Source organism: Centruroides vittatus, unplaced genomic scaffold, assembly GCF_030686945.1.
Source record: "Centruroides vittatus isolate TY-2023 unplaced genomic scaffold, ASM3068694v2 contig_2073, whole genome shotgun sequence".
NCBI lineage: Eukaryota > Metazoa > Arthropoda > Arachnida > Scorpiones > Buthidae > Centruroides > Centruroides vittatus.
The window spans coordinates 524,959-549,964 of record NW_027121287.1 but is presented as its reverse complement, the minus strand read 5'-3'; the positions used below and the strand labels follow the sequence as shown (position 1 = coordinate 549,964).

The following is a 25,006-nucleotide window of genomic DNA, read 5'->3' as shown; positions in this document are numbered from 1 at the left end:
ACAGAAATTAAATCCCCAATTTCAAAACAAGCTATTTCTGAGAAGGAACACACACAGAATTTAACTGCTGCTGATGATGATATTCCAATAAAAGATGAAACTGTAGTAAAAGTAGCTGAAATTATATGTGCTGATGAACTTAAAAAAACTCCTGTTGATGAAATAATTTCTGAGGATCAGATGGTTAAAGATACAGAAAAAATTCCCATTCATCTTAACAAAGTTAAAAAAGATGTTGCTGATGAATGTAAAATAATTTCTGAGACAACCAAAGAATATCATGCAGAAAGTAAAGATAAGGTAGGACTGGTGACTTCTGCTCAAACTGTTACAGATATTCCTGGAAATATTCTAGATATTGAGTTTAATAAAACAAAAGATTCAATTAAAATATCACTTTCAAAACAGATTCCAACTGATAAGACTTTTGAAGAGAAACCAGTAAAAGATATACATGTGAAAGATGACAAACCAGTGAAACAACCTTCGGATAAAGATTCTAAAGAAATCACAGATAATATTGAACCTACAGAGAGTTTTAAAGAAATTCCCAATTATCAAATCTCTCAGAAAGACCTTACAATTGATCTTTTTCCTGAAAGTAGCACCAAACCTTGTCAAAAAGTTGAATCAGAAAAAATTACACTCTCAAAACAAAAATTAACAGAAGTAAATGACAAAGAGCCAGCTGTTCAAGCATTGAAACAAGAATTTGAAAAAATTGAAGATCAGATTCCTAAAGAAAAATTAACTAAGGATTTACCCTTTCAAGTAATTGAATCAGTCACACAGATAACTGAAATAATTGAACCAAGTTTGATGGACAGTATTCCTAGTAGTGATATTTCTGACAAAACAAATGTAAAAGAAGTATTAGGTGAAAATATAGAATCGGTCACTCAAACAGCCAAAAAAATGCTTACAAAAGAATTACCTACTAACATGGATATTACTGAGCCAAAGTATAAAATAACTAAAAGATTGAATGAAGGTGATATCAAAGATAAGAAAATTAAACCAGTCGAGATAATTAAAGAAGAATCCACAAAAGAAATAATTCCTGAAAGTAAAATACAAGATTTCCAGGAAAAGATAGAATCTTTAGAAACATTGTGTGTTGAAGCAGAAGGAAAAACAGAGGAAATTACCAAAGATAAAACACCAATTAATGAAAAAGATAAATCAGTAGAAATGATCATGCCTCTTTTTGAAGATGCTTCTAAGCAGGAACCTAAAAAAAAATTAACTTTTAAAGATGAATCAATAATTAATGAAGAATTAGAAGGTAAAAAATTACATATTTCTCCCAAAGTGATGCCAAAGAACAAAACAGACACCATCAAAGATAAATCAGTTGATCAATTAATCAAACCACTGAAAATTGCAGCACCTACTGATCAAATTTCTAAAGATAAATCAATAGTAGAAATTGCATGCAAAAGTGAGATAAAAATTGATCAAATAGCAAAGAAGGAACATACAGAAAAAATTCCCAAAAAAGAGATTTCAAAGATTGAAATTACAGGTGAGCCTATTAAATATGATGAAATTCTTGATCAAACAGTTAAAATAACAGAAATAATATCTCCAGTTGCTAAAGTTGATAAAACTGAAGTTGGAGAAGTGTCTAAAGACGAAATTCAAACTGGTCAAATAACTGAACCTAAAAAAGAATTACATACTGAAGACATTTCAGTGGAAAAAATAACACCAGCAGATATTAAAGACAGTAGGCCAATAGAACAAATGGTAAATTTGGAGAAAATATCATCTCTTGATGATAGTAAAATGCAAAAGCCTGTAGAAAAAACAGCACCAAAAGAAGTAATAACAGATCAACTTCCTCTCACTGATTCTATTAAGCAGATTTTTCTGGAAGATAAGAAAAAAGCTGATCAAGTTGATAAGAAAGATCAAATGGGTATATCACCGAGTAAGGAAATTTTAAAAGAAAGTGCAATAACAGATGATGTAGTCACACATGAAATGCCTATACAGACAACCAAAATAATGGAAATACAATCACCAACAACAGACAAATCAGAATTTACAAAAGTCTCTAAAGATGCAATCCAAAGTAATAAGATGGAAGAAATAACAGTTGAAGAATGTAGCATGCCAAAAGATCAAACGATTAAACCAACAGAAATGTTTCCGTCTCACGATACCATCTGTAAACAAGAACCCACAACAGAAAAAGTATTCAAAGACAATATATTAATTGATCAGAAAGTCAAATTAGAAATTCCCTCAGAACAGATTTCAAAGAAACAGATGATAAATGTTAAAAAATCAACTGATCAAATAACCAAAACATTAAAAGTGCCATATACTTCTGAATATAGTGGCAAAGAAGAACCTAGAAAAGAAATGATTCCCAAAGATGGAATTTCTACTAATCAAATAAATCAAAAACAGCCTATAGAGAAATTACCAATTGGAGAAAATGAGAAAATTAAGAAAGAAATAATGCCAAAAGAACGTGTTGAAAGTAAGCAAATCGAAATTCAGACTGATCGGGTTATCGAAGAAAAACGAAAAGATGATATTAAAGACAGTAAGCCAATTGAGCCAGTAGATGAAACAGGTGATATTTCACCCATTGATCAATTTGATGAAACAAGAAACAATCAAATTGATAAAAAGGAACTCATCAAAAAGCATACATCTAAAGACGGTAAGCAAATTGAACAGATTACTAAAGATTATGCAGAAATAATACCTGTTAAAGAGATCTCAAAAGAAATAGAAGTAACAGAAAAAGTTACTGTAAATACTGTTCAAATTGATGAAACAATACAAAAGCCTTTTGAACCTATCTATGAAGAAAAATCCAAAAAATATTTTGAAGCTAAAACAACAGATGATCAAATATCTGATTATACAAAAATATTACCTATTAAGGATATTTCAAAGGAAGTAAAAGTGAAAGATGCTAATCAAATACTAGAGTCGACTACAATATCTCCTGATGATCAGATTTCTGGACAAGAATCTTCAAAAGTAATACCCATTGAAGAAAATTCATATATTGATGAAAATATTAAATTAAAATCTAATGAGGAAAAATTGAAAAATGATGAGGAAATTGACAGAAAAGATCAGTTAATTATTAAAGAGATTTCTCCCAACGAAAGTTTAAAGGAATCATTTCTTAAAGGAGAAATTGCCGAGGATAGAACTAAAGTATTCGAACAAAAACCAGTTTGTGATTTCCCTAAAGAAAACCTTTTAAAAGAAATAGTCATAAAAGATGGCATTCCAACTAGTGAAAAAATAGAATATAAAACAAAAGATACATTATATTCACAAAAATTTTCTACTGATAACATAGTTGAAATCACAAAAGAATTAACTATAACAGAAAGCTTATCTACTACTGAAAAAATTCCGTTCAAGAAATTATCCGAGACAAAAATAATTTGCGAAGAGATATCGAAACAAGAAATGTTTCAATCGAATCTGCCAATTGATCAAATCATTCAACAAAAAATTTTTGGTGACATAAAAGAATCAGATATGATAATGAAGTTACAGGACGATGAAAAATTAAAAAATAGCATCAAATATCATCTTTCTGATTATGACAAAGAAATGACAAGTGCAAATGTACCCAAAGAAAAAATTTCAGACGAACAAAGTATTGCAGATGATAAGATTCTTGGGAATGTTCGAAAATCCGACGATGAAGAAGCAGACATAATAGATGACATTATATCTACAGAGAAGCTATTTCCTGAATCAAAATCTATTATAGATCAAACGACAACAGAAACAACAAAAATAATAAAAGATATAAAGAATGCATCCATTGTTGATAAAAAAAGTAAAGAAAAAAGTCCCGAACAAGATGCAGAAAATACTTTGATAGAAGAAAAATTAAAAGGTACTATTTCAGATGAAAGCATCACCGAATTAAATGCTAAACAGGCAAAATTGACAAAAACTCTTCTGAATGAAACAATGAAAGAACAAGTGCAATCTTTGCAAGCTCCAGATCTGAAAGGTACTTACAATAATGAAGTTCTTTCTGTTAAAGATGAATCAGATAAAACAAAATCTGATGAGAAAACACTTCCAGATGATTTCAATAATTTAAAACAAAGAGAGAATATGTCTTTACAGAAAATAATTAAACTGGGATTTTATGTTAAGGATATGGGAAAAATAATTAATCCATTAAATAAAGAAGCCATTACGTTGCAAGAAGCTATTAAATTATCCATTATCGATGATAAGTTTACATGTAGTTGGCATCCAAGTGAACAAATATTAATTAATTTAGAAGAATCTATTCAGTTTCAAATAATTGATGAAACCAGAGGAATTTTTAGAGATCCAATTACAAAGGACGAATTACCTTTAGATGTAGCACTAAAAAATGGTTATATAATTGATATTGATTTGCCTCTTAATTTAATTGATGCAATTAATTTTGGATTTTACATAACAAAGTCTGGAAATTTTATTGAACCGAGAAGCAATAAACCAATTACTCTAGGAAAGGCTTTAGATGATAACGTTATTGACAGCGAATCAGCTTTTGTAAAGGATATTGATAATCAAAAGTTTATAACTCTTCTGGAAGCAATTCAGATTAACATAATCGACGATAAACTCGGATTATACACAATATTATCCGAAGGTATAAATTTATCACTTAAGCAAGCTGTCGATAAAGGTCTTATAATTTCATTCAAAAAACCTATTACTTTAGATACTATAATAGAGATGGGATTTTTTAATCCTGATACTGGAAAAATTGTGGATCCATTCAGTAAACAAAATTATAACGTTCAAGAAGCTATAGAAGCTAATCTGATTGACGGCAATAATTCAATAATTGCTAAGCCTGGAACTAATATTCAATTATCATTAATTGAAGCTATACAACAAAATATTATAAATATAAATAAAGGTACCATTAAATTTCCATCAGAAAAAGAAGTATCGTTTCAAACTGCACTCGAATATCATTTTATTCAATCGTCTTTAACTATTGTTACAAGAGATCTGAAAAGACCTATCGATACACCGTATTACGAGAACGAATATACCCTTGATGAAGCACTTAATTTGAGCCAGTTTAATCTACAAACTGCAGTTTTAAAAAATCCCAAAAGTAATAGCTATATGCCTGTTGATAAAGCAATTGAACAGAATTTTCTTAAATTAAATGACAAAGCGTGTCTTTATCCTAATTTAAATAATGTTTATGGAATAGTTCTTGATGATGATAAAGTTATTTATCCAAAGAAACCGATGACCTTTAACACAGCTCTAGAAAATAAATTACTGAATCTTATAAGTGGAGAAATGACAGATCCCTTGTCAAATGAAACTATTAGTCTGGATGAAACTGTGAGAAGAGGTCATGTTGATTCGTATAGTATAGCTGTTAAAGATACTAAAGATAAAATAATTGTTGGATTATCGGATGCTTTACAAAATAATCTGATAGACGGCGAGAAAGGAATTGTACTAGATACAAGTAAAAATCAAATGCTTACGTTAATTGGAGCTATTCAAGAAGATATAATTATTTATGCTGGTAAACCTCTGTCATTATTAGAAGCATTAGATTATGGTTTGTATAATGCCGACACAGGAAAATTCAAGAATCCTTTTACCTGCCAAATGCAAAGTTTAAAAGAATCTTTGCAAAATGACCTAATTGATATTAGTACAGCAGTGATCAAGAATTCAAAAACTGGAGAAATTCTGAGTGTAGAAAAGTCTTTGGAACTTGGAATCTTCGACGAAGAAACCGGCTTTTTACACGATCCCGAAAGCGGTACTCAAATTACTCTCACAGATCTTCTCAAGAAGGGTCAACTTATTACTGCAGAAGCAAGGGTAAGATGTGTAAAGATAATTGATCAGACATTCTTTATTAGGCTTTTTGCTTTTTGCTGCTTCTGGAATGTCTGGTCATTGATGTTAGTTTCTGCAGTCTTTTTTGTTTGTTGCATAGCATGTATCCTGCAAATTTATAGAAAAGAATATACTGAATTATGTGCAATTATATTTCTTTCATTGCTCCTGCCAAGTGGCTTGTTGAACTGAATGGCTATTTGTTTTTCCTTTAGAAAAAATACAATGAATATTATTTTATTAATAAATAAATTTGTTAATCCGTAAGACTTTACTTCCTTTAGTTGTTAGTTTTTGCTTTTAATGCTTATTTTCAATGTCTATGTTTGCAAAAACAATTACTTATGTTTATTGAACTGTGCACATTGAGAATTATGTAAACTGGTTCCTTGCAACATATATTATGCATATTAATACTAATGAGTTGTAAGTTTAGCTTTATATATTTTTTATTTTCATTTGAAACATTCAAATTTTAAAAACATTTCGTGCTTCTAATGGAAATAAGATGGATAGTGCTATAGCTGATTAGATATCTGCATATGTAAAATCCATAGAGTAAGGTGTAGAATACCATAAAATTGTAAATCTATGATAAAAAGTTATAAGAAATAATAAATGTTTATTCTAAAGTAAAAAATCAGTTACTATAATTAAACATTAAAATGTCATATCAGCTACTGCATTAGATTTATTTTATTCTTTTATATGTCAAATTTAGCAATACTAATTTCTAGTCTCATATCTAAGATTATGAGTGGTTATTATTAAAATGAATAAATCAGAAATCAATATTATCATAAATATACAATTAATTTTAGTTTTAAAGTGACAAAATTGGAACTATGTTCTCTTAATTGTTTGAATATTCTATTTCCAATTCAGAAATACATTACATTTAAAATTTTAAAGAAATATTTTAATGTTTTATGTCGCTTATTCAATTATTTTCATTTTATATCTAAACATTTGATATTCCTTTGATTAAATTGATGTAAATTGTTATGTATGTAGACCACCACAGGTGGCAGTCTGGGTCAGCTTGCCCCTCAACCCAATTAAGTGACCCCATGCCCCCCTTTGTCCTGTGTTTCATTCTTAACTATGTGTTGACTGTGCCATGTTTGAAAGCATGTTCTCATAATATACAATCTATATATTTAATAAATTTTGGAATATGTGCATATTAATCAAAGTGATCATTCATTCTATGGATATAACAATAATTAAGTATTATCTCAGAGATATACCTAATTTAAATAGAAAAGCTATAAGGATGATTTACTCATTAGTATGCAAGAAATGTTTACATTTTTAAATTAAAGTGTTTTCAATTCATAGAATAATATTATATAGACTCATTATTTCTATGCTTTTGAATTATTTTTGTCCTTATTCATTGAGAAAAACCAGTTTATAACAATTATATAATAAGTTTAATGCAGTAGGTTGACAGCAGAATGTACAGTACAAAACATTGAAAATATTATTTTAAATGTTGTATTTTAGTATTTAAATTGAAAGAACTTTAAGCTTTTTCAGTTATTTCATAGTAAATACTTTATAAATATATAAAAATGTACATTTTCTTTAATTAAACATTTATTATTTATTATATAATAGTTGTTTAAAGATGATTTTTAATTAATAATTATTTTTTGTCCAGAATTAAATACACTGTAAAAAGCATTTTGTTCTCAATGTGCTAAAAGTAAAGATAGGAATGTATTTAATAGTTAAAAATAAATACAGGAAAAGTTATTTTAATTAAATAGTAATTAAGTGAACACTTAATTAAAATTAAAAGTTTAAATATATAAAAAAAATAAAATAACACATTGCATTAAATTGTATTAAATAGTTTTTTACTGCATTAATAAGATTTCAAGTAGTTTAAATATTTGTTTGATATTGATATGTAACATAATTAACTGCAGTGATTGCTTTTGAAGAATATATTAACATAAATTATTTTTTTAATAATGTATTTTATCTAAATTGTGTTATTTGACAAGTGACTAATTGCAATCTAAACTATGGTATAGTAAGATCCAAATCATACCTGAAAAAATTTACAATTAAAATTCATTAAGATTAATACTATACATTCATAAACCCCAAGAGGATGAATATGAGGAAGTAAATTAAATAAGTAAGTAAGTAGCATTTATTCGTTATAGGTTTACACCTGTTACAGAGGGGTGATACAGACGAAAACCAATCACGGTCGGCTTTGTCTTATTTAACATTAATTCCAATATAGTTGACATCGTGTCTATTCTCATTAACTTAAATATACAGTTTTAATATTGTAAACTTAATTATTTAAAACCATATGGCATCTTACACCGTTACAAACAAACACTTGTCTTATTATCCATTACCATTTACTGCATGGAAAAAATAAGTAGATGATATTTTGATTGACAAACTTAACCAATGCACACAGAGGTTGTATCTATCTCCTAACTCTAGATGCCTCCTTACAAAATTTACACCATATGAATTTTTGACAAAAGGAAAAAAACAAACCCTTAGACCAAGACATCAGCAATTAGTAACTACCAATGTAAGAGTATTCTGAAATTAGGTTGTACCACACAGAATTTTTAAATATAACAATCAGTAATATCCTGAGACAAGTAAATACCAAGAACGATCTCTAGCGGTAATTAACTTTCAATATAATCATCTCAATAGTATCGTTGATGTTTTTTTCAGTTTCCTGTCGTAAAACACTATAGATAAGTATCACCATCAGAATAAACAAGTATATCTGTTTCTAAATTTTCTATTTTCCTAGTTTTAATCTTTCGAATATCTATTGTTTCTAACGATCCATTGGCATTAATCCGAAATGTTAATTAGTTCCTTCTTACAATACCACTCAGTTGAACCACTTTATTCAGATTAACATCATACATGTATTTTTGATTATCCTTTATATAAAAGTCATCTAAATTTGAATTATGACTATTTACATAAATTATTAAATTTTTGAGTCTATCTTACATCCTTTTTCACACTTCAGAGAATCACAGTATAATGGCTTGAATTAACTTCATTAGGACAGATGGTAAGTTATAAAATACTAGCACACAAAGTTAAAATTGATTGGAACACCAACCTTTTATTTGAGGATTCGGCGTCCTTAACACTAAAAACAATGGTTACAAGTTCTGACCATTCGAAAATTTAATAATTTTTGTAAATAGTCATAATTCAAATTTAATTGAAGATATCCTGGGGTATTATCATGTTATCATGTGTGCTTTTATGTAAAAGTCATCTCTTATAATTATTGTACACCCATTGAGTTTTTCTTGTTTAATTATTTCATGTAATTTCTTCCTTCTCCATCTTGATCTCTTGCATAAATCTGCAGTTAAAATTCTTTTATTCCTATCCTCATTACTAAAATTACCTTTCTTTTTCCAAAATATTTTAAAAATCAAATTTATATCATATAGGGACTCTAATGAAATTTTTACTATTGGTTTTATTTCACCATTAGTTAGTCTGACCAAACTTTTAATATAGCTGTTAGTTATACCCAGTTCTGTATTTACAAACTGTTTAATTTCCTTTGCATAATCAGGCGAGTTAAACGGGAAATTTATAACTATGATATTTTTATTATTCTTCTCATTAACCAGATTGTCTATTTCGAACTCCAACATACCTTTTATTTGGTCATTGTCTTGGATGTTTCTTCCATCTCTTCTATTCTTTGGGACAGTTTTGTCAACTCCCCATGAAAATATTTATCTTCCTCTTTCAATGAATTGGCCTCAGTTTTAATTCCTTGTATTTCAATATGGAGCTGTGTAAATTTGTCCTGTATCAGATCGTATATTGATTTTAATGTGTACTGAGTCCCCTCCAGTTTTTTTGGTTCTGAATCTCGTAATGTATTGAAATAATCATAAATTCTCGTTGTTCTTGATGTCTTAGGACTGTTCCTACTGACCTTTTCCTCTATTTGATGATAATCTTCACTAATTAAGTCCTGTAGTTGTTTTTTTCTTTTCCTTTTTCTTTAGCATTATTCTTGCGTGGTCTACCTCATCCCCTTCTTTGCATTCCATTTGACTCATTTGTTGAGAAGATCGAGGTAAAGGCCTTGGATTTGATTCAATTCCAGCAATTATTAATAAACACCTTATTAAATCCATAATCTATTTAAAAATGTCCATGGCTTTATATCTACCATGTTTCAGCTATTTAAAGTTTTCCAATTCACTGATACGCAATTAACAAGCTCTGCTAAAAAGTTCACCAGTACCTCCGGCAACCGGCACACAGCCGTCGTAAATTAAGAAAAATATTGGCATTAAATAAAAGATAATTAATTACAATATATTTTCAGTTATGATTTTGAATTGTTTTGCAAGGTTTTATTAAACATTAAATGCCTGCTTTTGAAGATCATTTTAGTTTTCTTAATTTTTTAACAGCCATTTTAGAATTATGATATATAACTTTTTCTTTATATATAATGTGTTACAAAAGAAGTTTTACATAGAATTTATGAAAATATATAAATAAAAAATATAGATTTTATAGTCTTAATTTGGAATAATATATTTACTTCATAATTTTTTATTTAAATTGATTAATTATCTACTTAGCTTAACCCTGTAGTAGTCATGTGGCATCTGTAAAATGCCATGCAACTCAAGTAAGGCAGTTGACTTGACTTGACTACTGCAGGATTACAAAAGAAATTAAATTGTCTGAGACAATATAAATATTGCTAATTATGCTAATTTTTGCAATTTTAATTTGTATATATGCTTCTTTCAAAAGATATATTTTAAAATAATTTTATCGTCTTTTCGGAAATTAAAAATACACTTACTTTTTAATTCTTGTATCTAATTATTATATAATATATTTGAAAGAATATTTCAGGTATTGTAAATTATAATTTTTCAAATGAATCTATTTTCTGTAGAATTTTATCTTCCAAAGGATTATATATTATGTCTTAAGCACATTTTTTAACATTTTACAACAATTATAATTTATTATTTTTCTTTATATTTATATGTAACATTAAGAAAAATAGAAATAATAATATTAATAAGTAGAATTTAGTGTGTTGTTTATTTATTTATGAACTTTTTCTGTTGATATTTGTTTTTATAAATTCGTTTAGCACCATAAATTAATTCCTATCTTTACTTTGATTTTACCCTCACTATTATTATTATTTTTGAAAACGCTTTTTTAAATTATAACTTTTATAATGGATGAGTAAAAGATTCTCTTGTTACTCTAAACTTTTAAAATTATTTATTTATTTACATGAATATTTTTTCTTTTATATAATTATATTATTTTGAAAGAAATTTTGCAGTTTTGTACACCTTGTCTGGCCAATATTGTTATTATTATTATTATAGATATAAGTTTTCATATTGACTTTTTGAGCTGTAATAATTGTATATTTTTGATAATATTTTAAGATAAAAAATTATTTATATATAAAAATAATATAAGAATATATTTAAAGATTTTTTTCTTTTTAATTTTGTTTTTGAGTATAATAATTTTAATTCGCTAATTTTATATTTGGCTTGATAAGGAAAATATAAATTAATTATTAAATCTGTTTCAAGTTTAAATAATTTTACTAAAAGTTTAAAGTAACAATAATAAAATTATCTAATGTCAATCACTGTTTTTTTGTCATGCTTTAAGTGTAAAATTACTGTAACTTCTTATAATGCACTTTGCATGTTGTATGAATTTCAGTTTGCTATGACTCTGCTGTAACTGTTCTCTTTTTATTTTTTAAATAAATGGTTTTAAAAGTAATTCTTAATGAATATATTCTAAATACTCTTTATAAATGCACATTTTTATACAGACTGTGGTAGAAGAAAAATATAGAACTCTTGAAGAAAATATATCTGAATTAATCACCTGGGTTGAAGAAACTGAACTGCTTTTAGCAGATTTAGGACATCTTAAAGAAGACACTGGGCATTTGAAACAACAGATAAATATATCAAAGGTAATTCTTTTCAAATTTATCAAGAAAAACCAAAATACTAAAAACATATATGAATATACACATATACAGGTTGATTCAGTTAAGTGTGTACAAACTTATGGGAAGGGTAGGTTGTACAAAAACAAATTGGAATCATATAGCAATGCTGGGTCAGAAATGTCAGCTTCATGTGCTAGTGTACAGAGAGTATGAGAAATGAAAGAGCAGCACATAAAAGAACAAGATGTTTTTTGTTATTCACGAGACATTTGCGAAATGCATTGAGGTTAGAGAAGGTGTTCAAAGTTGCAGTCATGAACTGTAACATATGCTTAACATTGTTGGCACATGGAATCAAGTAAACATTTTGGAAAATTCCTGGTGTGTCTTGGACTTTCGAAGCAGTTACAGAAATGCATGCTAGATGATCCTCATCACTTTCAATGGGGGTGTTGTACACTAGTCCTTTGATGTAACCCCAGAAGAAGTAATCAAGGCACGTTAAGTCCAGAGATCGTGCAGGCCAATGAATGGGATGGTATCCCGAAAGAAACATATGAGCAGTCTTGTGGCCGAATAATGCCATCTACCACGTGAAGATGGCATTTCCAACTTGGCATTGCTATATGACTGATTTGTTTTTGTGCAACCTACTCCTCCTAGAAGTTTGTTCACACTTGGTTGAATCATCCCATATACACATGCACATGCTTTACTTGCATACTTTTATAGTGTGCATGTAAAGCATACATTCATATTCTGAAGGATTTGTAATGTGAAATATATTGAAAGACTTTTTTAATTTAATGAAACATTTCCAACAATAATTATTAAATGTCCACGCACCTTAAACTTCTAGCAACGGTTTTAATAGTACACACAGTGCGTGCAATTAAAACTGCATGTTCCTAGAAGTTTAAAGTGTGGTTACATTTTGTAATGATTATCTGTTGAAAAATAATAAGCAATGAAGAAAAAATATTATCTTCACACACTTTTAATATTATTTTCATTATAATAAATTCATCATTTAAAAAGTATTCAGTAAAATATCTGTATGTAAAATATCAATAATAAGTGTATATAAAATTATATACACTTATTATTGTAAACAAATTTTTATCACTTAAATGTAATTAACAAATTATCATATTTAGTTGTTTCTGATCAAAATGTTTGCAATTAAAGTTTTCTGAGATAAAAAATTCAGATACAAATAACACTTTAATATATGAGAAGGATAAATTAATTAATATTAAATGGAATTATGTTAATCTCAAAGCATTTCAGAAACCTTACATTAAAATAGAAAATATGTACCTAAATAACACAGCTGATTTACATATGAGCCATCCACAGATCAAATTGATTAACTTCATTAGTAGCCTATATCTTCAGAATAATTATTATTATTTTTACATTTTTTTCATGACTAGTTCTATATGCCATTACATTAAAGCAATGCTATAATGTAATGACATATAACATAATTTAAATAAACATTGTAGAATGTAATGACAATGACATTCTACAATGTTTATTTAAATTTAAAGTTTAAAAGGAATTTTAAAAAATAATGTATATTATCAATTTCTATGTTTTGTGGAATTAATCGATTTGGCAAATGAGCGGCCATATGTATTTGATATGTTAATATCTAATTTATATAAAGTTCAAGAACTTTAGATAAATTAGATATTAACGAACCAAAACTTTATTAAAGTTTTTATTCATTAATAATTAATTAAAATAAAAATCAAACTTAAAAATATTTATTATGAAATTGAGAGATTTCAAAATATTTTACAGACAATAAAGAATAATTTGGATGATAACCAAATTAACGTGACAACTTGCTTGGACCAAATAAATCAGTTAGTGCAACAAGGAAAGGATATTTTGAGCAAGGATGAAATACAACAACTGCAGAAAGATGGAGATATTCTAAAAAAACGATATAACAATCTCTGCAATGAATGTGACAAAATAATTAGACGTTTATCTACAGCATTAGAAGAATTACAGAAGTTTCAAGTAATTACAAATATTTATATACTTAGATTTATTTTAATATAATTAAAAATTTAATATTGTGTTAATTTATTAACTGATTCAAAGTATAATATTATGTGAAATTACAGTTAAAATGTCAGTAATTTAATCATTTATTATAATTTTTACTTTCATTAATACTGAAAAATGTAGGCAAGTTTAAAAAACTTTTATTAAAATAAATATAGTTTACTGTTTTAAATAAATTGGATAATATTCAGTAAATTTAAATCTACTATAGAGATTTATTGAAGTAAGCAATTGACAGTAAAATAAATTTTATCTATTTAAAAATTGGAAAAAATAACTTATTTAATTACTTCACTTCCATATTTTAATCATAAATCTGACATACAAATTAATTTTTTTAATGGTAAACTGGAATAAATATAATATTGCATGAAAAGTTTGATATAGATCAGAGCTTCTTAAACTTTTTACATTTACAACCTTCTTTTACCTGAGAAAAATTTTACATGACCCACAGTATACAGGTATATAAAATAAGTATACATATAAAATCACTTACTGATAATAAATCATAAAACTGTTTATTCCCAAATAGTTCTTTAGTCAAATAGTTAAATTATTAAACCATTTATTGAAGACAAAATCAAATTTGCATACTAATGAGATGGATGTTCTTGTTTACTTTTATGTAAACATACATTTGGCTGAATATTTGATATTGCAGAATGCAGGGAGGGCATAACATTCTTCAGAATTGATCCAACATTTTGATTTTATAATCATCAATGCAAAAAATGGCATTTCACATAAATATGTAGTCCAAAATTTTACTGTTGTCAAATTTTTCACAACCCCCACATTTGGTTAAGCAACCACCTATGGGACCGTGAACCAAAAATTATGAAGCTCTGCTATAGATAATTCTTGTAATGAATTAACATTATTATTTTATATTTTCTCAGTAAATATTGAATATTTATAATTACATATAAAGAAAGCCCAATGTATAGTAATAAGCAAATTAAGATTTTTAATTGGGTTGAATTATGGGTAATTATTTATAAAGATATATTATGTAATTTGGACTAAAGGTAGGCGATTAAGCTGTCGTCTTATACTAAATTTAATAATTAGAAATAAATTTAGAATATTCTGGAAGAAAAGATCATGCTAGTGTGGGACTTGAACCCACAACTTCTGCTTACTGTGCAATGCATTGAATATATGTATTGTATTCATATATTCATATAGTCTATATATATGTTATGTATTGTCAATGTTTAATACATTTAATCCTTATTATATATTTATTTTGTGTAGTAATAGTCTTTTATTTTAAGAATGTACAATATATGCTTACAAAATAAAACAATTGATAAAAGTAAACAAATATTATATAAAAGTTTTAATATTTATTTCATTAACAGACAGAAATCCAGAATTTTATGCAATGGTTATCCGATTGTCAACAGACTTTAACACAAAAAGAGAGAGGACTGGGAAATCTTAATAAATTAAAAGACAATATTGAATCTTTCAGAGTGAGTATTCAAATTTTAAACATTCAAATTTAAAAAATGATGATAAAAAGTATGAGCATAATATAATAAAATTTTAAATACTAAAAGTGCAAACATGGACATTTTTAAATTTTAAGAATAAACAATGTTGAATAATAAAGCTTTTTGCTTGATGTTATGATATAAATTAAAAATAATAATGATTAATAATGAAATAATAATGAAATATTTTAAATTATTAACTAAACTTCTAAATATTATGAACTAGAAATATTTAATATTGTAAAAAGTTTTATTGATAAATTCTACAAAACTTTAAGGTCACTTCAAATTTTATTTAAAAATTTAAATTGAATTTTCCTTATACCAAAAGTCACTTTGTAAACTTTTAATATATTATTTTTTTTTAAATTGCAATTGATGTATTAACTGAAATTTATATTGCATTTAATATATCAACTGCAATTTGACTGCAGTTGCAGTCAATATATTTTTTGTCTATGTATAAAACCAAACCCAATATATGCTAGCAATCAGTGGTAGATATAACAGATGAGCTACAAAGACTGAAGCACTTCTTCAATGACACAAAAATTAAAATTTATTTGCCTGAACTTCAAAACATTTTCAAAAATATTTATGATGAAAAATACAGTTTATTGGACCATTCATAATACAAATATCTTGCACATGTTAATAAAAGGTACTTAATAATTATTCAAATATTTTTATTTTTGAATTAACCCTCATTTGGGTACTTCTGGATCCATATCCATTACTATTAATAATCTACCAATACAGCTAGATTCTTATCAGGCTACAATATAGCCAATTAATTATTAAGATACTAAGTAATTTGGACTAGAGATAGGTGGTTAAGTCACCATCTCATGTTAAATTTAGTCCAAATTACTTAGTATCTTAATAATTAATTAGCTATATTATAGCCCGATAAGCATCCTGCTGTATTGTTTGATATTTATTGAGAATTGAAAACAAGTTTTTGTTATTTTATTAAAAATAATTTAAAATTTTCTAATTAAAAAAGCAAATTCTATTGTATTATTTTTTCAAATGTGACTATAATTTTATTTCAATATGGAATAAGTATTTTAATTATATATTCAGGTTTTTGCAAATGATGTAATTGCACATCAAGCTGATCTCAGATTTATTACAATGGCTACGCAGAAATTTATTGATGAGTCCAAGGTAATTATGATATAAATCTTAAAATTGCTTATTCTGAAAACAGATATTTGAAAATTATCTTTTTTTAATTTGTAATTATAATTTAGAATAAATAAATCTATTATTATATATTTGAATAAACAACATTTAATTAACAATATTGTTAACAAGCAAATCAAGCACAGTTATATTATCGGGCTGCAATTTTCAAAAACTGTAGATCTATAAATTCCCATTGACGTTTGTCTGCTGTCTGTCTGATTATCCTGCCTTAATCTCAAGAACAGAGTTAGATAGATAAAAATTGAGACCAGATTTAGAAAGCTTAGGGGCAGGAGGTCCCAATTAACTATTTATGAACTTTCGGTTTGCACTTGAAGTCATGTTATTTCATTTCAAAAATTTTCCCCTTAATGGAGTTAGCTAGATGACAGGTATGACTGTTGGGAAAAGTATGATGTACAGGGGCAAGATAGTACTAAAATTGAGAACATTGTAATGAAAAATTGCAGCCCAGTATTGTGACAATGTCACAATAAATAATTGCTTGTATTGATTTAGAATTGCTTATCTATTATTTAAAAATAATTTTAATGTAATTTAATCATTATTATTATTTTTTTAATTTCAGGAATATTTGATAATATTGAATGCATTCCGTACTAATTTACCAAAACGTTTATCTCATCTGGAACCGGGTGAAAGTGAAATGAAAGTCAGAGTTCAAGAAATTTCAAGTATTTATCAAACACTTCTTAATCGAGTAACAAAGCTAAGTGATTCTCTCACAAACATTGAAAGTAAACAACGATTTTACTTGGAAAGTGTCGAAAAAATTCATATTTGGATTCAAGATATACAAAGAAATGCTAACAAACTATTAAAAGAACCAATAGGTGCCGATTCTAAAAATCTCCAAGAACAATTAGATCATATCAAACAATTAAGTATGGAAGTTGTTGGACAAGGAAGAACAATCGAAAATATTAAACATTCAGCAAAAGCATTCTTAGAAAGTTTGGTTGGAATTGAAGTACAACATTCAGATATAAGAGCTATTGAAACTTCAGTTACTACTATAGAAGAGAGTTTCAATCGATTGATAACAGATGTTAATGAAAGATGCGACCAGTTACAGACGACATTAGTTCAATCTCAGGATATTCAAGACGGCCTCGATCAGTTTGCAAAATGGATAGAAGAAACCGAAAATGCATTCCGCAATCAAAACAAGCCAGTTAGCATCAGTCGGGATAAATTACAAGAACAAGTAAGTATTTGCGTCTTCTAAATCTTAACCATTGACGTTATATTACAAAGCAGTAAGCTAAATTTAATTATTGGAATTATCAGCAGTAAACAAAATATTATAGTAATCAATTAACTACATATGAAGTTTATATGTTAAGACAATTTTATGAAATTTTTATATAAATTTATTTCAGATTTTTAATTTAATTTTATTATTTATTTATCCTCAGAAAAAAAATAATATTTAACAGCGAATAATCATTATTATTTTTGTAGATTATTGAATATAAAATGATTCAATCCGATGTCAATAGTCAAAAGTCTACAATTGATGCTTTGAATTCATCTGCTCAGAAACTAGTAGAGAGTTCTAATCAGAAATTGGTGAAAAAGATCGAGGCAAAACTAAAGGATATTTTGAATCGTTTCGATAAATTATCAGATAAAGTTTCCAAACGAGGCGAACTATTAGAAGAGGTAATATTTTATTTTTAAATTAATTAATTTAAATGTAATATATTTCCAAACAGAGAATGTATGATGATCATTTTTTGGGGGATATGTCATATTTCATATGAATTACAGCAAAAAATATAATGCAGTTCACACAAATAATTAAATTGTGCAAATTTTAATTTCAATAAGCTCTAAATCTAACTTTAATAATTCATGCATATAGATATATTTTGAAGAAAATGTAAATATAACATTTAACAATTTCATCCATTGTTTATAAACAATTCTTTGTTTTAAAATTTTCACATATGTAAGGAAAAACTTTGCTACTAGATATATTAATGTAAATTTTATACATAAAAATATGTTATTGCATATCATGAAAGACATAAATTCTATATTTTGATAAATATATTTTACAATATAATTTTTAAAACTTATTTTTGTTTTTTTCTCGTTATATAATTACGAAAATAATTTGTTGCTGAAATAAAGTCTTTGGCTATTATTTATGAACATAAAATAACAGAGAAACTTCATTCAAATTTCTTCAGTTTGTTGAAAAAAGCAGATTATTACTTTTTACAAATTTTAAAAGACAAGAATATAAGCTATAATAATAATAATAATAATAACTCTCCCGTGGTTACCACCTGGTTGTGGTGGGAGAGCCCAGTAATTTTACCGATCCATAGGGCAATCGATGCAGGTTGGAGCACAAGTTCCTGGTAGGGACACCCATGCCAGTAAGGTCTATGGGGAGAAATGAAGCTAAGAGTGACCACACACCCACATTCTGTGGAGATACGTATCATGGTAGTAACCAGATCTAAATGTGATACCGGCTCGGACGTCGCCCAGGTTAACAAGGTCTGCGTTCGTGAGTTAGGCAGAGGCTCACGTTCGAAAAATAGGCCACAGTCTCCCCTGGTTACCGGTGGCGAAAGCAGCACCGGCCCAAGCATGGCTACTGCAATGCCCTCAACAGATGTGAGGAACCAACCCAGCCTTGGTATTTCTGTGGCAATGCATCCACAGACCACAAAGGCTGGAAAACCACGCCAACGGATGAAATGGACAGTAGAAATGAACGAGTTTATCATCCGTACTTACTACACAATCACAAAACTTGAAACAAACATGGCAGCATACAGACAACAACTACACCATAAATTCACACAACAATATCCTCACCTCACTGTCACTGAACAAAGGATTGTTGATCAAAAAAGAACAATTATACACAACAACCTTATTCCACAAACAACACTTGAACTTATCAAACAACATGTTGCTGATCAAATATATCAACAGACAGAAACATCTAACATTAATGAAGATCATGTAACCTGTCAGGATAATCCAGCAACAAGCATTGATAATAACACACATACAACAATTACCACTAATGATACTACAGACACTTCCTCGTCCATCACTGATAACATAGACATAGATTTAGTTAATACGCTCTCACTTATATTTCAGGAAACACTCACTAAATATACAGGCACAGATCCCACACAACGACCACGAATACCAAAAATCAACACGTCAAAGGAAGTAGGAAAAACACTAAATTATGTAAACACTCACTTACTACCACACTACATTCATTCAATTTCTACACTCGCAGACATTCATACATTAGCTTATGCTGGGGCAGTCACAGTAGTGACACACCATGGACTGAAAGTACAGTCACAGACAAATACACAGAAAACACAATACTATCACAAGCCTGCCTGGCAGAGAAGAATAGAAATACAAATAAATGACATTAGACACTCCATGGTAGGATCCCTACAACCTGGCCCAGGATTTTGTTGACAAAACTGCGTCAAACAGCTGGTTAGCTCGGGGATGCCTCTTTGGGGAGACGGAAGGATTCATGATTGCCATACAGGATCAGGTCATAAATACTAAAAACTACAGAAAACACATACTCAAAGATGCAACACTCACGAATGACACGTGCAGAAAATGTCACATCATGCCAGAAACTATACAACACATAACTTCTGGTTGCAAGCTCTTGGCACAGACAGATTATTTACACAGACATAATCAAGTAGCAAATATAATACACCAAGAGCTTGCAAACAAACACAAATTAGTAGACATCCACGAACCATACTACAAATACATTCCACAGACAGTTTTGGAAAACAACACGCACAAAATGTACTACGACAGAGCCATAATCACAGATAAAACAATTTACCACAACAGACCAGACATCACACTCATTGACAAACACAATAAAATCACATACGTTATAGACATATCCATTCCAAACACTCACAATATACAAAACGCATGCACTGAAAAAATTAGCAAGTACACAGAACTCGCCCAGGAAATAAGGCATCTGTGGAGGATGGATAGGGTGCTTATTGTACCTGTTGTTCTCTCCTCTACAGGTGTCATACCACACACACTACACAAAAGCCTGGGCACATTACAATTGAGTAGAAAAACATACATCACATTACAGAAGGCCACTATATTGAATACATGTCATATTGTGAGAAAATTTCTGAATACAGACACACACACTGATACACTTCTTTAATTTCTATTTTGGTTACTATGCCTTGACTTTGGTCTGGCATAGTACACAGCCACCGGTGTTAACCGAGTATATCTCACTTAACCCAACATAATAATATGTAACTCATTTAATAAGAATTTTCACAATAAAATTTTAAATTTTCTGTTTAGTGTTTGATGTTATACTCTATGACTTCCATGTTTTTGCTAAATTTTTACAGGTAAGTTATCATTTTCATACTCTAATGAAGAAAAAACATGGAAAAATAGAGAAAATTGTGTGCCAAATTCTTACTGTTAATTATTAGAAGTTTTTATGTGGTTGTTTATACAACAGCATACAAAAATTAACATTTTAAGAACTAACATTAAATATGTGCATACAATTTGGAAAATTACTAAAGCATAAATGAAAATCATTTTAAAGGATTAAATCACATTCAGAAAAATGTTTTGTTTTCATTTGAATGATTTTAATGATTATTATAAAGAAATTGTGATTTTTAATTTAATACATTAATGCTCGCTTACTAATAAATTAATTTTTCAAAATTTTTATTGTAAATTTTAAAATTTGTTTAAAATTATAAAATTACAGATTCGAACAATTGTGGAAACTGTGGAAGAAAATATTGTGAAATTTGAACAATGGCTTGTAATTGTAGTGGAAAAATTAGAAAGTATCGAAACACATAGAGTGGTTATTACTGAATATATAACATCCATTGACGAAATCTCAAATGAAAAGAATGTTAAGAAAGAAGAATATGATGATGTCATTAGATCATGCAAGAATCTTCTCAATAAGAAAGATATAACAGATACTATGCAGATGAAAGAAAAATTAAAGTCTCTAGAACAACAATGGAAGACACTTACTGATAATATCACACAGAAGAGAAATCAAGGAAAAGCACAAACTGAACAACTATCTACATATGAATCTCTAAGAACTAAAGTCATAGAATGGCTTTCAGCTATTGAAATTAAATTAGAAAATCTTGAGCCTGTTGCAATTGATAGCAGCCAGCTTCAAAAACAAGAGCAAGAACTTAAGGTGATAATTACTATTTTAAAAAATAATATTAACTTTTATGAAAACATTTAACGTTTATATTTATTGAATTTATTTTACTTTAAAATCTTTGTTTAAAAATTTATTAATGTAATAAAGATAACTTTTAATAATCTTTAATTGTAATAATTATATGAAAATTTTAATTATTTAAAATTTTGTAAATACAGCCACTTGTTAAAGAGCATACCGATCATGCTCAAATTATTCAAAAAGTTAATGACTGTGGCAACACTTATGATGATATGGTTCAAGGGGAAATTTCACAAAGAAAACCCGGAAGTCCATTTAAAAAAGTACCTTCAACAAGTGCTGTTGGTAGCCCAATTAAAAAATCTCCACCCAGTAAGTTAACCATAAAATTTATTGAAAATTGGAAAACTTTTAAATTTTATTTTAAAAAATGTTTATATTAAAAATAAATATGAGGTATTAAATATAATAAAATTAATTTTTAGCTTCTATATAAATATATATATTTTTAAATAGAAGCAAGAAAATCCCCAACATCTCCTACTAAAGCTGGATCAACACAAAGTCCTCTTTCAAGTATATCAAGTGGCTTCAGTAGCAGACGTAGTTCTGTGGATAATTTTGGATTGGAAGGTAATTAAAATTTTTTATTAAATAGAAAATACAATTTTAGAATCAATTTAATTGCAATTGTTAAATTTGTTAGTTAATAAATAATAAACCTTCTTTACAACATTTACTTTTGTATTAAGTCTGTACATTGTGAAATTGCAAGCGATAAAATAAAATAAAATATAAAAGAAACAACATTTCTGAGACATTTCTGTTGTTTTATTTGTTTTTTATTTTATCTTTATTGTTTTTAAATTTTCAACCAATAATAATATAAATATAGTATAATAATTATTTTTATACCATGTTTTTGACATGTCATAAAATTAACCATTTACATCAAGAAAATTATTGAAAGAAAGAATATTGTTAAAAATTAATTAACATATTACATAAAAATTATGTAAATAAACAGGTTTAAGAACAATATATTTTGTAAATAAATATAATTTTTAAATTTTTACAGTTGTATTTTTATTATTTTCAGTTAAAGTAATTTTAAAATGCTACTCTTTATTTTAGATCTTTCTCCTATTCAACAACAATTAATGGAAATAAACAATCGTTATAATTTGCTTGGAGTAAAATTAACAGATCGTCAACAAGAAATCAATACTTTAACTGAAGAATTAAAACAGCTTTTACAAATATTAAAAACAGTAACTGTTTTTATCCAAACACAAACAAAACAATTACCTAAAGAATCAACTGTCACTACAAAGGATCAAGCAGAAAAACAACTTCAGATTTTAAAAGTAAGACTTTTATAATAATAATAAAAAGCCACTTGATATAAAAATGCCTAATAATCTGGTAATTTGTTTGGCTTTAATTTTAAAAAAAATCAGGTTATGGTTGAATGTTTATATATAAATATAAGAATAGCTTTTAAATATATTATATTATTATTATTTTAAAGTTAAAAATGTTAACTTTTAATATTAAATTAAAATCTAGTTTATAGATTTTAATGACATTATTAAAATGACAATTCATTTTATTAGATTATTAATTAATATTTTTAAATTAATAATAGAATATCCAGAATCAGATGCAAGAAAAACAATCAGATATAGATCATTTGAAAATACAAACAACTGAATTACTGAAGAAGAGATTCAATGCTGTAGGAGCTTCAAATTTGCAAGAACAAGTTAATGAAATTGGTAAATATATTTATATCTATTTAGTTTTCGTTTTTGTACTTTTATTTGTGTTAAAATTTAATTTTAAACAAATCTATATATATATAAATTATATAAATGGACGTGTTTGTGCCTATATCTCACTCTGCAGCCAAAACTACACATTGCACATGAATGGTGTTTGTGTGTGGTAGTAGTCCTAAGTCTCCCATCGTGCACTATGGTGGTTGTGTCTTGATAGCTATAAGGATGTGGGAGATATGGGGGTTGAAAGTGGTTGACTACAAAAATGTATGATGCTTCAATGAGAATGTTTCAGTTTTTTCTAGAAATTTCCAGAACCTAGAGGTGAAATTTGGTACACAGTTAGGGTACATCATGAAAATGCACACTAAGTAGGGATTTTCCGAAATCCCCCCGCAGGGGGGGAGAGGGAGAGCATTAACCTGAAGGACGGCTTTTTACTGTACTATTTTAGATGCGAACTTTTGCATTTAACTATGTTTCAGTAGGGTACGCAATGAAAATGAACACTAAGAAGGGATTTTTCGAAATTTCCTCTGTGGGGGAGAGGGAGAGGATTAAGTCTTAACCTGAAGAACGGCTTCTACTGTACTATTTTAGATGCAATTTTTTGTTTTTAATTACGTTTAGTCTTCATTGAGTACTTAGGGGTATTAAATTGATAACATTTCAGACATTGTTATAAATATTTTTTATATATTTTGATTTTTTTACCGAATGTTCGAACAGTTTTAAATTTGAATTTGTTATTGCATATTGGTTCGATTATAGAACGATTGTAAACGCTCCAGAAAATTTATCAAATTAAAAACAGTTAGTTTGATTCTCTGCAATTCTCAGCGGTAGGTGTTATATAACAATTACTATGGTTGTTGAAATATTGAATGTAAATAGGGTTTGCTTGCAAAATCTGTGCGAGCGAAATCGCGGGTAACAGCTAGTATTTCTAATGAAAAGATAATGATAAAAATAATCATTAGTATAATTACAATAAATTGTCAAAGAGTTTAATGCTTTTATTTAAACATAACATTTTATTGCTTAGTTTTTTAATTGATTACTCTAAAATATAAAGTAACATTATGATTAATTTGTATGTAGAAATACTTATGAAGGTTTCAAGTATTTATTAAATTATTTGTATGAATTAAAAGAATATGAGATGCATTCAATGATTATGTTTTATGAAGATATAGATTCTAAGTTATTGTTTTACTATTTTATTTTATTTAAAAATTAAATAAATTATCCATTTTAAAATAATTATATCTATTATTTGTAATGATATATATGATTAAAAATAGGTAAT

The 25,006-nt window shown here is 27.5% G+C and overlaps 1 protein-coding gene across 11 annotated transcripts in view; it reads left to right on the top strand.

The window, feature by feature from the left end:
• LOC136970639 (microtubule-actin cross-linking factor 1-like) overlaps nucleotides 1-25,006 on the top strand; it is a 157,372-nt gene that overhangs the window by 93,626 nt on the left and 38,740 nt on the right. For all 11 annotated transcript variants that reach the window (XR_010880010.1, XM_067265095.1, XM_067265096.1 and 8 more), the window contains 11 exons: nucleotides 11,750-11,896; nucleotides 13,685-13,909; nucleotides 15,325-15,438; nucleotides 16,546-16,629; nucleotides 17,240-17,878; nucleotides 18,136-18,336; nucleotides 21,467-21,925; nucleotides 22,114-22,288; nucleotides 22,433-22,549; nucleotides 23,051-23,283; nucleotides 23,565-23,694. Coding sequence is in view for 10 of the 11 variants with exons in the window: in XM_067265095.1 (XP_067121196.1) it covers nucleotides 11,750-11,896; nucleotides 13,685-13,909; nucleotides 15,325-15,438; nucleotides 16,546-16,629; nucleotides 17,240-17,878; nucleotides 18,136-18,336; nucleotides 21,467-21,925; nucleotides 22,114-22,288; nucleotides 22,433-22,549; nucleotides 23,051-23,283; nucleotides 23,565-23,694 (2,524 nt within the window). In the remaining variant the exon portion in view is untranslated. The remainder of the gene's footprint in view (nucleotides 1-11,749; nucleotides 11,897-13,684; nucleotides 13,910-15,324; nucleotides 15,439-16,545; nucleotides 16,630-17,239; nucleotides 17,879-18,135; nucleotides 18,337-21,466; nucleotides 21,926-22,113; nucleotides 22,289-22,432; nucleotides 22,550-23,050; nucleotides 23,284-23,564; nucleotides 23,695-25,006) is intronic.